General features: G+C 47.6%; 1 protein-coding gene across 3 annotated transcripts in view; it reads right to left on the bottom strand.

Annotated features, from left to right (window-relative positions):
• Nucleotides 1–1,055: 1,055 nt before the first annotated feature.
• ILRUN (inflammation and lipid regulator with UBA-like and NBR1-like domains) overlaps nt 1,056–17,091 on the bottom strand; it is a 92,502-nt gene continuing 76,466 nt past the window's right edge. For 2 of the 3 annotated variants that reach the window (XM_025862292.2, XM_025862290.2), the window contains one exon: nt 1,056–4,302. In XM_025862292.2, the coding sequence (XP_025718077.1) occupies nt 4,267–4,302 (36 nt within the window). In that variant the 3' untranslated portion in view covers nt 1,056–4,266. Of the gene's footprint in view, nt 4,303–9,348; nt 9,556–17,091 lie in introns of all 3 variants that reach the window. The other variant, XR_012375933.1, reaches the window with a different exon arrangement.

The following is a 17,091-nucleotide window of genomic DNA, read 5'->3' as shown; positions in this document are numbered from 1 at the left end:
TGTGGCCACCGGTTCCCTCACTAAGCTGCCTACGGGGAGACGGCCTCACCATCCTTTAGAACACACAGCCTTGCCAGCAGGGGTGAAGGCCCAATGGGGGGGGTCTGCAATTAAGTGAATTTAATGCCAGCATCTGGGAGCCGAGGCCATGGGTCTGAGCCTGTAGCAACTCCCTTTCTCTCTGATCTCACTTTCTCTTCAACACAGGAGTGATTATGTGACTAAACAAACTTGAGTTCTGAGCTCTTAAATGTGCTACAGACATGAAGAGATGGATCCAGTGAACCCACCATTTGCTGTCATGCCAATTAAGTGCTTTTCATGCTATCTGACCACCATGTAATAACCTGGCTCCCCATCTGCTGGCCAAGGCCATAGGCCTATCTCACATTAAGTACAGGGGCAAGGTTCCAAGCTGGTTTTCCAACTGCCTAGAACGTGGTCCCTACTTCTTAGGTTGCCAGGCCAGTCCACAAAAACTTACGTAAGTTTTTGTGGCCAGAAGCAGTGCCTAGAGCACTGAAGAACTGTACCCAACCGCCATGGGAAACATGTAAGGGAAGACACATTCCCTCTTCCGTCTGTATCTAGGATGCCAGAGGCCCAGCCGGGACTAAGAAGGGGGACTCCCCCACTCAGCGTTGTCTTTTTTCCCAGGAGGAAAGATGCCCGTGATGCTCTGCATTCCCCCTGTGCTATTCCTCTACCTGGGCTACATACCTGAAAGGCCTGCTGGCTGATGGGCACTAACTTGGCTGCTACCGCTTACGTGCTGGGCATGGCGAAGTGCTAGAGAGATGCACAGTACCCGGGGGGACCTTAAGGCCCTTGGAAATTATTTCCTCCCCTTTTTGGTCACTGAAGCCAGGAAGGGCAGATCTAATGATAACCCCAGGGCGAATTTCCCAAACATAATCAAACCCAGAGTCTCAGTTTTCCCATTTGCAAAAGGAAGACCCAGGAACCAAAAAGTGCACATCACAGAGTCACTGTGGGGGCAAGCAGATACACAGGGTGCTTGATGGCACAATAAAACTCACTGACACACATGAAAATAGGTTTTTTTTTTGGTGTGTGTGTGTGTGTGTGTGTGTTAATTTAATCATACAAATATTCATTTATACAGTAAGGAAAAACCTCCCCATCTTCATCTCCTCCCAGGCACCATGAGGTCCCACCACAAACACCCACCCAGCTTGCTTGCTACACACCACTGTCCAGGTGGAGGGGGCAGCCACAGCTGCTCCAGCATTCACTCAAGGAAATGAAGGAAAGGCAAGGCAGGGTGGGGTGGGGGAATCAGCTTGCATTTCTGAGCCCTAGCAACCCCACCATCCTCTCCTGCTGGGGCTCCGACTGAATTTGGGGATCCCATCTTGGCCACCCCCAAGCCACACGAGCTGTCTTGGTGAGGTTCTATGATGAGCTTAAGGTTACAGCCAATCCTTACTGGGGGAGAGAAGGCTGTTTCTTGTAGAAAAATACCCCGAATTCAACTGCCTCCATGACAAAAAGGAAAAAAAAAAAAGGCATGCACGCGTACACACATCCACACACACCTCACTCCATGCACACGCTAGGTTCTTCCCAGGCCTGAGCCCCTCTGCCTCCCTCGCTGGGCTCAGGCCCCTAAGGGTGCCGTCTGCCTCCTCTCATGGGTGCCGGATACTGGTGGTCCTGCCTAGAGGCAGCCTGCCTTCTGGGGCTGAAAGGGTCACTTCTACCACCACACTAGGCAGGGGAGGAGAGGGGCTCTAGGCACTGCTCAGAACTCAAACCAGTGAGAGGAGACAGAATGAATGGGACTGGTGCCCCCCTGGTCCTGGGGGAGCCATGGAATCCCAACTCCTACCGCACGGCTTGTGCTTGCTCTGGCTCTCTGCAAGGAGCTTGCCTCTCCAGTGATGCACACAGAAATGGTTTGCTCTTGGGAGGTGAGTCAATGTGCTTGGGACAGTCACCTTGCCTACAAGCCGAGGGGAAGAGCAGGATGCCTCTGGCAGGACCAGACCCACTAACGGTGACCTATGAAAGCCCCCCCTCCTGGGAAATGGGGAAGGGACACCAGGTGTGCGGCAGATGAGGAGGCCAGGAAACCAGGCCATGTAAAGCCTCCCACGATCCTGCCAGCGGCAGCTGGAGATGTGCTATTTGGAGGGCTGGGCATGTGTGGGCTCCAGGGTGGCAGGGTCCCAGGAGGTTGGCACCAACAGTAGTGGCAAGCTGGGCCCAACAGGGCCCTCAGACAAAAAGTCATGGTGAGCCCCTGGCTTGGGCCAGTGACGGCCTGGGCACCCACCAGGGACGCCCCTCTGCTCTGCTCAGGACTGGGGCACTCGAAAGCACTGCAAACGGCCGCTCCTGTGTGAGCCTTAGGCTAGCCCCAGACCCAGCTGCCAGACCTTCTCAGCAGGTTGGCTCCATCCTCCCCCAGAGCTTCTCCAGTAGACCAAAGGGTTTCCCGCCTTTTATTTTTGGGGAGGTGGGGAGGTGAAGGAGGAATTTCATACAAGCTTTTCTCCCACAATCAAGCTTTAGAAAACAATAGTCTCAGAAGAGGACAAGGAGGAACAAAGAGCACACATTTCTGGAGCTTGGACACCCAGAAAGAGACAGACGGGCAGGCAGACCCTCACCCACACCCAGGCTCTATGACCCCCTGCAGCCGCTCATCACCTGGTCTCCCAGCTTGTCTCACACCCCAGAGGTGGGTGGGGATGCGGTTAATAGGCAGGTAACCCTGCAACCGCACCCTAGATCCACATCCGCGGCTATCAAACCAGCCAAGACTCAAGGGAAGGAGGGGGGGTGAGAAGGAAAGAGAAGAGGGACTTTGCATATTCTTGTATCTTTGGCAGACAGCTGTTCTAGCCTGGTTCAAGCTTCCCATGGAGAGGTCCACAGCTCAACCTGCTTGGAATCCATAGGATTCCAGTGGGGCCACCTGCCCAAGTGGGCAGCCAGCCAAGTAGCCTCTGCTCTGGCTGGGCTGCCCCTCGCCCACCACCTCCCACTAGCCAAGCATCCTGCTCAGGGTGGGGGTGCTCTCGTTTCATCGAACTGTGGTCTCCAAAATCACAGTCAGTAACTGTGGCCCCTCCCCATGGCCAACTCCCTGCTTGGGGCTATATTTCCATACCTTAACAGCTCAGCCTCCACTAACAGGCTGTGAAAATACCACAAAGGACAATGGGAGGGAAACACAAGGAAGGGAGTTGTGTCACAACAGAGAAGCCTGGACACCTTTCCACCTGCCTGCTGCACACTTTGCTGGTGAGCTGCATCAACACCCGTGTGTGTGTGCACGTGGCACACACATGTACGCAGCACAGAGGCACTGTTCCCAGAGTGAATGGGGAGCCGCTGTGTATGAAGAATCCAAAAGAGTAGTAAGCGTGATGGCATCTCTCTCTGCCAAGAGAAACATGGAAGAAAAGCAATTTGAGTTGTTATAAGTGTGTGCAGAAGGACACCTCTCGGCCTTAGAAACTCCCATGTTGCCCGAGATCTGTCTTCAAGGCTTCCTCTGTTGGCCACACAGGGAAGTTTGGTCTTCAGAGAGGTTCTGATGGTAACAAGCCACAGGGGTTGACGGATACAAATGTCAAAGGTGTAAATCAACAGAAGATTAAAGAGAAAAGAAGAGGAAAAGGATGATAACTCATTGGCCGATGCCATTAAAAACAAACGGGGTCAGAGACTGCTGGAGTCGGGTGGCGCAGGAGATGTCCTCCTGCGGCACGGACCCGCAGAGTCCCCAAACATGCCACTCCAGCTTGTAACCTGAATCGCTTCCAGAGCAAGCAGCTATTCTAGAAAGGGTACGTTATCCCTTACCTAAAGAAAAAAAAAAGTGAGGAAAGGGGGGAAAAATTAACATGTGCTCAAAACTACAACCTGTCTGTAGGCAAAATAATTTTTGTTTAAAAAGATGGCTTTTTTTCCCCCATGTGAAACTTTTTTTTCCTTCCCGAGTGACCTAATGACTTGTTAGACTGACGCCTAATAAACAAACCCAAGGCGGCTGCATGGGTTTCTTCTTAGTAGCCTCAACACCATTCCGCGATTCAGCATTCACACATGCATACTGAGTTTACTCAAAACTAGTTCTGCTTCTTCCTCTTCTTCCAGGATGGGGGAGGGGGGGGGTCAGAGCCAGGGGTCCATGCGGTGTGGTCTGCAATCCAGAGGAACCCCCTGCCCTCCCCCCCACCCCAAAGTCAGGCCTTCTGTCTTTTGTTAATTTTTCTTCTTGCCGATGCCCGTTTAAGACTGGCCGAAGGGGTAAGGCCCGTGGAGCCCCTGGAAGAGAGTGAACACAGTCAGTGATGGTAAACAAAGCAGGTACAACGTGACAATCAAACCAAGTCAAAGAATCTATGGTCCCCAGTGAGCCAGAAGGAAGCCCCATGGCACAGACAAAGCCTGAGGGTTGTCCTTGCCCTGCAAAACCTCAAGAGGCCAACTCTCAGCACTGCCAGTCGCTAAGTGTTCCCACTGCATCACGTCATCCGGAGAGAGGGAAGGCAGTGGGGGGCGGTAGACCTCATCTTTCAACTGCTGCCTCAATCAGCACCAACCTTCCTCCACCCGGGTCACAAAGCCTGCCTTCCTGCTGGACCACAAGGTCTCAACCTCTCTGCTAAAGATCCCTGTCCACCATTTTCTGCACCTTAACCTCAGATGTAGGCTACTTCTGGCTAATGACCCTTCTACCAACAACAAGACTGCAGCAGCAACAGCAACTGTCTACTGAGCGCCTAGGTAACAGGCATGGTACCAGGAGCTTTGTATACATTGTCTTTAAACCTCAGCCCATAGCCAGGATTCCCACACTCAGTTAACTCATGCCCATCTGACCGCAGAGACTAAAAGATCTGCTCCAGGTGACATGGGTAGGAAAAGGCAGAGCCAAGGTTCAAACCCAAGTCTGATTTTTTTCCTCCCACATTGCCTCTCCCCTGCCATGTGATAAGGTTTATTCTCAATTCCCAAAGGTATTTTTGGTGCTGCTTGCCTGGGTGGAAAAGGCTTCATAGTCCCACTTTTCCCTTATGTTCAGAATGAGACACCAAAATGTGCAAACACCAAAATCAGTGGCATGAACTTGCTGGAGAATGACCTATACCTCCCTCCACCTTCCCACCCTCCCCCCGGAGTGTGCTCCTTGGAAAGACCCAGCCAATGCCAAGACCTAGGAGGGCAAAAGTTAACTGGTGACCAGCCTCCCTGGGGTCCTATACCCTAGAGTGGCCTACAAGCAGCGAGGCTCTTGGACCAAAAGGACCAAACGGGTACCAAGAGCAGGTGCCTCAGCCATAACCACAACAAATGACCCGGAGGCATTTCCTGATGCTTGACAACTACATTAAGAATCCTGAATCCAGGCACAATTAGGAGTGAAAAGGCACAAGAATGAGTGAGATGAAATTTTCCATTAGCTTGATGGGATATGGGCAGTCAGAATTTGACTGTCTTAAGAAAAAAAAAAAGACATTTCTTTGTGGAGGGAAAAATAGTGCTTGTTGCAGGGTCGCCAGTGATTAGAATCCTTTTAAGTATGACTTTGTTTTGTTTGCTTCCATCTCTCCAGCATCTAGCATGATGCCTGGCCCAACAGGTACCCAATAAATGTTTGCTGAATTAAAAACTAAAAGAGGAAAAGTGTTTCCCAGACTACTACCTGGAGTGTCAGACATCTCTGAGTCACAGGAATATTGGCCCTTCCAAAACCAAGTTTTAAAATAGCCACTTAGGCCCGGGGGACACAAGTGTCTGGGGGTCATGCCATCCATCTGGTCACAGCCTCCTAGGTTCCCGGGTCCTAGGAGAGGCAGGGCTCTCTGGAGGTGGTCAGGCTAGAGATGCAAGACCCTCCCTGTTTCCACTGCAGCAGGATGTAGATGGAGAACTGGGAGGGGATCTGGGTTCTACTCCCAGCTTTGCACCAGCTCACCAAGTGACCCTGAGTAAGGTCCCTTCCCCTGAGAAGAGCTCAGGTTCCTCTCTAAATCTTCTCAGGATTTAAAGTTCTAGGAGTCAATACACAGTGCCTGGCTCAGAAGGCTGAAAAACAGGACTCCAAGAAAGAATGCCCTTTGGTCATGCCTAGGCCAGAGATCAAAGCTGCCAAGAAAAGGGAACAGGAGATTAAAGTTTCTATAGTGTTTTCAGGGGAAGGCATTGAAATCGCTTTTGCTTTTCTTCCTCCCCCACATAAACCCTCAAAACACCAGAAGTATGTCTCTAGCTGCTTGGTGGTTATCACTGAACACAAAATCCTGACTGGGTGAATCAGAGGAGGGGCAGGCCAACGTGGACGCAGCATCAACTACACGCCAGGTGCTGTTGGGGCACTTTAACATATTCTCTGTAATTCTCACAAAGATCCACTGAGACAAGCCAAGATCTCCAAACTCAGAGAGGGAACCCACACAAGGGCACAGAACTGGTAAGAACAGTGGTGTTTAAAATGGCCACGTGTCTGCCAGCCCTCAAGCGAACTACGCCTCCAGCACACAAGATGAGGCTGGGACCATCTCAGCGGCCATGTACCACCTGATTAACAAGGGTGGGCTAGGGGAGCGAAGGGCTCTCAGTCTCCATCCTGCAGGGCCTGGTCGGAGGTCACACACACCAGAAGCAGAAAGTATGGAAACTTAAAACAAGCTGTGCTCAGTACTTCCCAGCATTTGTTCATCTGGAACAATCCAAGGAAACAATAAAGGCCTAGAATTCCCACAAGAGTTGGAACCAATACAATGCTCAAAGGTCCCCGTGCAGGAAAAAAAATGCACAGACTAAAGAAAACCTGAAAAACAAACAGCATTTGTTTTCTATGAAATATTTTCCCCTAAATTTAACTGTTTTCCAGACCAAAGCTCCACACACTTCACATGGGCCTTTATAATGCAAGTTAATAGCCTTTTGACTTATCTAGAATGCTTGGTGAAGGGAGTTTGTGACTTTGCCAAGGAGCTATTGCACATTTCCATTTTACAGATAAATAAAATGGGTCCAATGCAACTGGCAGAGAGAGGAACAAAGGCATGATGAGCATTTTCAGATTTCCACGTGAGTGCCCTGGCCCTTGGACATTCAGTGAGGTACTTAACTAGCTTAGATTATGGATTTGTTGACCCTCTTAGTGGCTGAGGTTCCTTGCCTTTTGGGGGAAAAATGCTACCTAAGTCCCTTTCACCCAGAGAATGGCATGTTGGAAGTTGTTGATGTTTTACTGGTGCAGAAAGGTGGCTTGAGAATAAACCCTCTTCCCACCCACTCCACCCCACCAAATTAACTACCATCACTTCGAGGAAGGGAGAGGGAGCCAATTCTATTTCAAAACCACTTTATCATCTAGACTCCCCACATGCAGGATTATAGGTGTCACAAATGGATCACAGAACACAGGCAATGCAATACCTGTGGTGGAGGAAAAGCCTGGCAGAGATTCCAAGAACAGCTTGTCTAGGGTGTCCTATGGCAGGAGGCCAAGCAGGACGTGCCTTTCCTAACAGTAGGATGGAGGTATATTGGAAATGGGAGGCCCATCCACACTTCAGATTCCACTGGAGTTCCAAGACCCAGTGTAACAGGTTCTGGTGGCTAATGTCTCTAACCCCAGCCTAAGAGCAGGGTTTGGCAATAGAGATAGTGTCCATTCTCTTCTGGGGCCTAGGAACTCTTCAACCTCCATCCACAGGAAAAGCAAATGCCAAGTATTTTAACTAATCTGGCATCACTTGACACTTCTCCTATAACAGTTGTGCCTCTTCTAATAAGGAAAGCATCAGATGGTAGTTACCACAGAGCCCTGAATTAAACTGGCTCAAGTGAAAATTGAGGCGATCAGCATGATTGCAAAGCTCAGGAGTCTGATGCGGAAGGCTACGTGCTGCTCTCTGTGAGGAATCACTTCTCTCCACCTAGGGACTGGCAGCAAGGCTGGATTTATCCATGCTAACAGAGGGTATGAATAATCAAACCCTGAAAAGAAGTCCTATAGCTGATTCTAGGTCTAAAGGCCAGTTCCCCAGGGCCTACCTGAGTTGCACAGTTTTCAAGGCTTTCAAAGGCTACATCTGGGACACCTGGGTGGCTTAGTCAGTTAAGCGTCTGCCTTCAGCTTGGATCATGATCCCAGCTTGATCCTGGGACTGAGTCCCACATCAGGCTCCTTGCTCAGCAGGGAGACTGCTTCTCCCTCTGCCTGAGCTTATGCTCTCTTTCTCTCTCTCTGACAAATAAACAAAAAAAATCTTAAAAAAAAAAAAAAAAAAGACTACATCCGCTAGGGAACAAGAAAGTGTTCCTGGCAAAGGAGAGATAGCCTTCAGGTCCACGGGGATTCAGGTGTCGCCTCTATGCTCAGCCTTCCTTAAGTTTTTCACTCAACAGCTGTAGTAGTGATGAGCCCTGGGACCTAAGTTCTACTTGGCTACAGGGCAGGTAAGCCCTCCTACAGCACAGAAGTGCCATATCCAACAGCTAAGACCGAGGTGCCTCTCTGTTCCTTGGTGTCTGGGAAAAAGACCCCGGCCTCGAGCTGGCCGAAACATCACAGTAGTTGGGCCGGGTCCTGAACTGCGCTTCCACGATGGGAAAATGACTGAGAGCCATAATTTGGCTAATATTCTCAAATATTTTAAAATATTTTTAAAGACAACATTTATAAACATAAATATAAGCTCAGTCCCATTCACCACAATCTCTTTAAAAAAGACAATTTAAGATCCAATACTTGTGATTCTGTTCTCAAGCAAACCCAAAAATAATCTCTCTCTGATTTTTTGCAATAGTTTATAGTTGCCCCTGGGGACCAGCCAGTGATTTGGTTATCACTGATCTCATGTGAGTGTGCACCTGCAAAAGTTCTCCTAAAATTATACAGAAATCAAAGTAATTTTTCCAAAAGAGTACTAAAAATTGTCACTCAGAGAAAACACTAACCGCAGGCTAAAGTACTAAAAAGACTGGACTGGACACTAGTTCGGTTTCAGCTAGAATATTTTTTAAAAGTTTCTTCATCAATTTCAACAGCACGAAGTGCAGGGCTATCAGGAGAGCAAACTGCCCTTGGAAAAGGTGGAACCTGCTTCTGCCAATTCTTTATGCCTTGCATACAGTAAGCCTCAAGTATTAGTAACACGAATGAGTGAATGACGGTGAGCTACTCTGCCCTGGTGAGCCATCTGTTTTTTCACATTAACATTCCAGGGGGAAAAAAGAAGGCTGAAAAGCCTATTGAAACAAGACTGTCTTACAAAGGCTTTTTGAGGTATGCTTTTTCTATCTGAAATCTAGTTGTTTTAGATAAAGCACCACAACATGGAGATTTTCACATACCTGTCTTTATTTTGCTTTTATTTGTGATTTAAATAAATAAAAAGGTTCACACACGTTAACACAAAGGAGCGTGCGTGGCAGGGCTCTCCAGGTGCACACTGATGGCAGCATCAGGTAACACCGCCGGGCCCTCCTCCTCCTCACTTCCTGGGCCAGTCCTGGTCAGCGCTGCGTCTGTCTAGTGCTCCTTTCGCAGCACTAAGTTCACTGAATGCGGAGAGAAGAATACAGGCTTTAGTACTAAGTTCTGTCCTGATCCTGTACTGCAAACACGGGCTGGTGGGGCATTGCTCACACGGCTGGCTCGACTGCCCAAGCCCTCAACAGTCCTGTTAGTCTCTCATTAATTAGAAATAAAATCAAGTCTCTACTGGAGTCCCAGGGGGCAGGGCGAGGAGGACGGTCTCAAGTAGATGCAAACCGGGACCCTTCCCTCCGTGGCTGCCACCGGCTCAAGGGGGCTTCCTACTGGAAGAGCAAGGGCCACGTTAGTGGGACAGGAACTGCGGCAGATGCTTTCACACTGGTGTTCAAGCCACTGTCATGGGACAGTCCTCCAAATTTCAAAGATACATTTGATGCACTGGCTGAGGATGAGTATGAGAACCAGCCAAAGGAAAGAAAAGAAGTCTTATTTTTATGCACGAGGGCCGATCATGGGGCAGGCTCCGTTCACAGTCTTCTTTCTGCCTGTGCCAAAACTGCTCAAAAGCTTGACTCAGTCATAAAGTGTGATGAATTTATTTTTTAAAAAGCCCTGCAAAACCATTTTTTTATACGTACCTCTGTAACATAGTTTTTCTCTTGCTCCTAACTAACTTCTACAGTCCTGCTGGGGACCTTGTCATTTATCCATCCATCCTCCCTCTACCCATCCCTCCAATCCTTTATCATGCCGCCCTCATCCCCTCCCTTCATCATCCATCTTTCCATCCTCCCTCCAGTCTTCCTCCCATCCATCCAGAGCTCCCCATGGCCAAAGGCAACTCGCAGAGCATTCACCTACCCCGTGGCAAATCAAGAAAATCACCATAAAGAATAAAACTCAAACATCACTGTGAATGAAAACATATTATTTAAAGCTCTACAACAAAGAGATGAAGGATACTGCCTGGGCTGGACTTCCCCTTTCAGTAAAGACTTCAGAAAAAGTTACTTGCAATTTGAAATTCTAGCTCCCAAATCCCATGTAATAGGAAGTGTGCTAGAATCCAGGTGGGAGGCTGGCACACAGAGCTCTCTCATGGTCATTGCCCCGGGGTAGAGGAACTTCCTAAAAAGGAAGAAAGACCTGATAAGAGTCTCCCTGGGGAGGTTACCCAAAAGGAGAGCAGCTTATCCAAGCTCCTAGCCCTGTCACCACTGGCGCTGGCTGTACTGGGGGGGTTCTGCTGAAGCACTGGGTGAGGCTGCTGGTCCCACTTCCTCTTAGAATTTCCATCCAAACTCCTGTCACCTTCCATCAATTACCCCTTCTTTACAAGCTATTGTGTTCTCTCTCCTCTCTTACAATTAATTCACAGAATTCCCCACCCCCCAAACGTCTGGCTGATGGAGGTAGGAGAAGAAATGGACTCTCCTTGGTCTTATGCAGCCATATGTGCTTTCATCTCGCCACTACCCTGCTCAAGAGTATTGTCACTCTGCTTCCTTGAACATTAAACATTGGCTCTCCTTTGCTTGGCTTTCAAAGGTCTTCCTTCAAAATTTGCTCCACCCTCTTGAAGTACACGGCACTCCGTAGCTAGGCTGGCCAGTGTCCCGTGAACCCACCCTGCCTGTGGATGCCTCTGGGCTTTTCCTACGTGGAGTTCCTCTTCCCTCCAATTTAGTTTGAGCCTATCATCTACCAAGGTACCACTGCCTTTTCCGTCCTCCAAATTCATATGAACACTTACTTAAAAGTCAACTGGAACTCAATATACTCCTTCTTTACTGGCTGTTAGTCTTTCCTATGAGCTGGTCACATGTATGTAATCAGACAGTAAATTCTTTGAAGGTAAGGATTAGCATGGGTTGAGCACCTAGGAAGGCCTCTCTCACTAACTCAGTAATATCAAAGCTATCTCTGTATAAAGCAAACAGTTTAAATTGGCCCCTTTGGGCCATGAAATCACAGCAAAAAGCCCAAGACCCTCAAGCTTTGCAAGTGGATGTGTCCACAGCTTTCGAAAAAGTCTCCCTTGCAGCTGAGCTCTAAGGAAGCCCATGTTTTCTCCCTGAGGTCCAACAGCTCCCAGCTCGTAACCTCACATTTTGCACCTGTTCTGCTAGGACACGGTTACAGTGGACTTCGCTGAGAACAAGTTATTTGAAACCTGAGCATCTCTACAAATTTTCACACTTCTGAATTTATGTGTTTGAACCTGTAATTTCACTAGTCCAACTTTCACAACTTCCATCAGATATTAAAAGGCAAAGTTCAGAGCCTAGGAAAGAAAACGCACCCTTACAACTAAAATAAAATATTCTGGCAATCCTGGGAACACCGGCTGTGTTTCAGCTACAGGACTGCCCACCATCAGGCCAGTCTAAAACAATGCTCAGAGCCCCAAAGCAAATAAAATGGAGCTGAACAGCTTTGAAGCTGTTGAGGTACAAAAGGGAGAGTTCCTGGAGATACTTTTTATTCTCAGTCAGACAGTAATGTTACAAACAACAAAAGACATTTTCTAAGGCTCATAGTGTTTGCTTAATTTATTTTTAAAACGTACACACGACCCATGCCAATGCAAACACCAGCAAGGCTGGGAGGACTTTCCTGGCTCCTCTGGGTTTTCAAAAGAGAGTCATGGTAATATCATTAAGCCAGAGTTTCCTGACAATCCCCTTCTGGTACAGAACGTACTAATCGGCCAGCGAACGGGGCAGGTTCCTCCGTTCTGCACTGCTTCCTCCCTGGTCACAAATTCTTCTGGAGCTCTTAAAGATGAATGAGGAAGTCTCTACAACCTGACACTAGGTGTATAAACTACCTTTAGGGAACAACCAACAGACTTTGCTTCTGCCAGCAAACCTCATCAGAGTGTGGTCTAGAAGAATACTGGACTCACACTGGGTCCCTGAGTTCCAGCCCATGCTCCACCCCCAATTTGCTATGTGAATGTGAGCAAGTCACTTACGACTTCCGTATCATTTTGTCAAATGAAGACTGTAACTACAGTAGTCATGAGACTGTTATGAATTGAGAATAAGGACACACAGCAAATGTGCTTTGAATAACATGAAGCGGTTTGTTTACATGTTAGACAGACAGTATGAAGCCCAGTCCAGTCTTTGGACCTCTTCTCTGCCTACACCAATGGTTTGTCATCTCCCTGCCCAGGGGACGGTGGACAATGTCTGGAGATATTTTTGGTTGTTACACTTGGGGTTGTATGGTACTATGCCATGTACTGGGTAAAGGCCAGGAATGCTGCTAAACATCTTATGATGCATTTAGACACCCCCAACTCCTTGCCTCAAGACATACCTGGCCTAAATAGTCTTAGGACTTTGGCTGAGAAACCCTGCTCTACACTCAGTGGACTGCAGCCAGTCTCAGCATTAGATATAATCCATATGTCAATTCCCAAATTTGTATCTCCACCCAGACCTCTCTCCTAAACTCTATATGCAACTTGGATAGACAACAGCCCACTCGACATCTCCATTTGGATATTTAAAGAAATCCCCAGTGTGCCCCAAGTGGAACTCTGGACCTCTCCCCACCCCCGGCTTTTTTTTTTAAGACTTTGAGAGAGAGAGAGAGAGAGCGAGCACAGAGAGAGGGAGAAGCAGACTCCCTGCTGAGCAGAGAGCCTGACGTGGGGCTTGATCCCAGGACCCTGAGATCACGACCCAAGCCAAAGGCAGATGTTTAACTGACTGAGCCACCCAGGTGCCCCCCTCTCCCCACTTCTACCATAACCTTTTCCCTCTCCAATGATGGCAATTCCGTCCTTTAAGTGCTCGGGCCAAAAACCTTGGTGTCATCTTTACTCCGTTCTCTCTTACATCTCACTTCCAAAGGCAGGGGGTTTATTTATCATCTCTCTGCTCAAAACCCTTCAATGGCTTCCTCTGCCCCTCAGAGCAAAAGCCCAAAGCTTTAGAAGGGCCAACAAGGCCCTCCATGATCTGGTTTCCATCCTCTGACTTCATCTTTCTCTATTCTCCTCTTCCTTCACTCTGTTTCTTAAATAAACCAGGTAAACCTCAACCTCACGGTTTGTATTGGCTGACCCTTTGCCTAAAATCCGCTTTCTCTAGATAGCTTTTGCAGAAATAAAATCTGACTTTAAAGGGGATAAGGTAGCCCCTAAGTATGTTCTAGTTCTAAAATATTAAGCATGTTTAAAGGGAGATTTTAAGTTCGTGCCAGAAAAGTAAAACTTCAGAGACCATGTCTTTTGGCCATAATAAAGGAATACAGACAGGCTTTGTGACTTCAAGAGACATAGGTGTTGCTGTCACAAGAGTGACTTAATGGAAATTTCAATGTCAACAAAAATCTAAACCCAAGTAACTATGGAGGTTCTAGGGAATCTTTTCCCTTGGGAGGCTAGAGAGAAAGACTGGTTTCTATAGTTGCCATAATAGCTTGTGAGGGGAGGGGGCTTAGTAGTAGAGAAGTCACATATTTCCTCAATAATTGGCTTGATCTTCATGTGAAATATAACACTACATTATGGAAAGCATTCTCTCTCTAGCCCAGAGCTGTTAGCTCAGCTGGTAAGAATATGAACTTGAACACTATTTATGACTGGGAAACAATGTAGTACACTGTCGAGAAAGCAGGCTAGGAGTCAAAAACAATTGCTTTTGTTCGTACCCTGGTTTTACCATTCCTAGCGGCATGACCTTGAGCAAATCACGGAACCTGTGTACTTCACGCCGCAGTAACTGTAAAGGAGGGAAAAGAGCAGCCCCCGCACTGTGTGCTGTTGTGTGCACTAAACGAAGTAATACCTATCGAACACTGAGCCTGCTGCCTCTGAGGAGCAAATGCCGGGGGCGGGGAGGAAGGGAGGTGACTGGTGTTTGTGTAATAAACTCTGTAGAACTACTTGGCTCCTTACATTGATAATTTTAATAAAAATTAAATTTAAAAAGTTCCTGGCACAGTGCATGGACATAGTAAGTGCTCAATAAATGGTAGTTTGATAGCTCTGATTACTGCATTCGGATTGGCCTCTGCCTGGGTGTCCTGTGCTTTTGCTACCTGTCCCTTGTCAGAAGAAAACAAAGTTGGATAAAATATCAAGTGACGCAAGTTTTTCTTCTAGCTTCTCCTTGGACCATCTTTAAACCTTTCACGAAAGGGTCAGCATCTGAGAGCAAAAACTCGTCTCATGGTAGTGGGAAGGTCACACTGCCCTCTAGCCCCTCACATAACCACTGAGCCCAGCTACAGAAGACCAACCACCCACCTTCTGGTCAAGTTCAGGGCCCTCCGAACTGGGCAAATGTTAAACCCAATTCCATTATGTCACCCCAAACTCTCCCCTTATTATGATGTTAAACTGACTGGCTACTTTAAAGTAGGTAATAAGATCCACCAGCCATTATATCCTCAGGCGCACAGAGCAAAAGATTTGCCTTGTGCAAACCTCCCCCAGTAACCTCAACCATGATTTTTTTTTTTTTAAGATTTTATTTATTTTTCAACAGAGAGAGAGCGAGAGAGCGAGAGAGGGAACACAAGCAGGGGGAGTGGGAGAGGGAGAAGCAGGCTTCCTGCTGAGTAGGAAGCCCGATGTGGGACTAGATCCCAGGACGCTGGGATCATGACTCTCACCTAAATAGAGGGAAAGTAACTCCTCTATGCCTTAGTCAGCAGGTTAGGAGAGAGCTGACTTCCGATGCAATAAAAGCAGACTGACTCCTGCTCTAGCTGCAGATCCAAAACATACTCAAGGGTGGCTGTCAGAAAGAGACAGGAAGAGAAGCAGGTGGGAATGTGGGCAGGCAGGGCAGATGGCACTCGGCAGTGGCTGACGCTGGAGGAGCCACGATGAACCTCCCCACAAAGATAATAACAAGTTGCTCCTTCTGAACCAGCATTTGGCGGAAGTAATAACAGTGGCTCAGACTGTAATTCAGTTTAAAGGAGGAGTACATGACATATACCAGCTCCAAACATTTTCTTAAAGTAAGAACAAACACAAAATAGGAGCCATAGGCTAAGTAACAAAATAAATGAGTCTGGGATTCTTTTCAGCTCCCCCAGGGTAAATTATTACTCCTTTTTTTGGAGAAAGGAAATGAAGCGTTTGGCCTTCCTCAAGTACAGCCCCTTGGTTTTTGACAGCCATAGCCTTATTACCATCTGTCCTAAATCAGACCGTTTGGTGTCTTTTTCCTCTGTAAGGCCTTCTCAGAAAACATTTAGAGATTAAAAAAAATACTGCCAAATAAGAAAAAAAAGCCATCTACTTTTAACAGGACTTAATTTTCTCCTTCCACACCTTTATAAATTGTTTTTTTACTATTCTCACACTGTCCAAACGGAAGCTATCCTGGCCTCCAGGGATGAGTCAGAGAGCTAGAATTCATGGGGAGACTAGCCTTGAGTCAACAGAGTGAGCACCTATCCTACTGTGACTCTTTGTCCTCAGAGGCTCTTGAGCTAATCACATAAAAAGAGCTCAGTAAAACAGCACCTAACCTTCATCAATACTCGATCTGACTGTTCACATGGGACAGGTCAGCCACAATTGAGCCGACAATGAGGTCAGCCAATTTCTAACAAAGGCGAGGAGTCAGATTTATGAATATTTGGAGCAGGTCAGCATATACTTATTTTTCTGACTCCCCCTGACAGCTCTCACACAGGGAGGGGCCAGGCCTTCTGGGTTGTGGGATGGAGCTAGAGCTGGCATTCCCACCCAGGGCTTCCCCCCAGACACGGAGCATGGAGTCCGGAGAGCTTACGGTTATTCAAGTACAGCGGGGGAAGGACTCCCGGGGTGTCCGGTTCCTGGCACTGACATATGTGCCATTATGTTGACATACCATGCAGCCCTCATAGAGCAGGTGCATGAAGCAATCTTTTCATTTCATCCTACCAATCTTAGCAAGTTAAATTATAACTATGGAGGCAGCAGGAAACCATATGTGCCTATTACAACCATGTGGGCTTCCAAGAGCATCATGTTCTTTCCCAGCCTTAATGGCAGACAGGGAATTTCTTTAGAGTAAGTCAAATCTCTTGTCTACGCTGATCCCTGACACCAGGGCATCAGGTTCTCTTCCCCATAACGATGGCATCTAGGGTGAACTGAAAATACATGCTCCAACTCTAGAGCCCAGGAACTCACTTATAAATAAAAGGGTGCTAATTATTAGAAACACAGAGTTTCTGCACCCAAGTTCTTATTTTTACTAACCAGGAAAAGAAGTCACTACTTTAAAGACTCAATGAACAAGGTAAGTCTTCAAAAAGAAGATGCCATGAGCAGTCTTCAGTTTACATTAGACCCACTTATCTTATTTCAACCCTGCTGTTTTTCTCTCCTTGATGATACTGATCATCAACTCAGTAAATGCTTTCACTCAACACAGCCTCGAGCCCAACAAGAGGATCTAGGGGAGCCCAGGTTCACCTATTAATAAGACACATTTTAGTAATGTGGCACCTTGGACTAGAATCCCAGCTCTGCCTCTCAATTGCTATGTAATATTGAGGGAGTTCCTAAGTCCCCTGGAGCTTTTGTTTTCCTTTCAAAAAAATGAGATGATCCATGTGAAGTACATGGAAAC

Source organism: Callorhinus ursinus, unplaced genomic scaffold (assembly GCF_003265705.2).
Source record: "Callorhinus ursinus isolate GAN/ISIS: 27379988/994484 unplaced genomic scaffold, GSC_fseal_2.0 scaffold59, whole genome shotgun sequence".
NCBI classification, from domain to species: Eukaryota; Metazoa; Chordata; class Mammalia; order Carnivora; family Otariidae; genus Callorhinus; species Callorhinus ursinus.
Note: the sequence above shows the minus strand (reverse complement) of the source record. Positions and strands in the feature narration are given on the sequence as shown.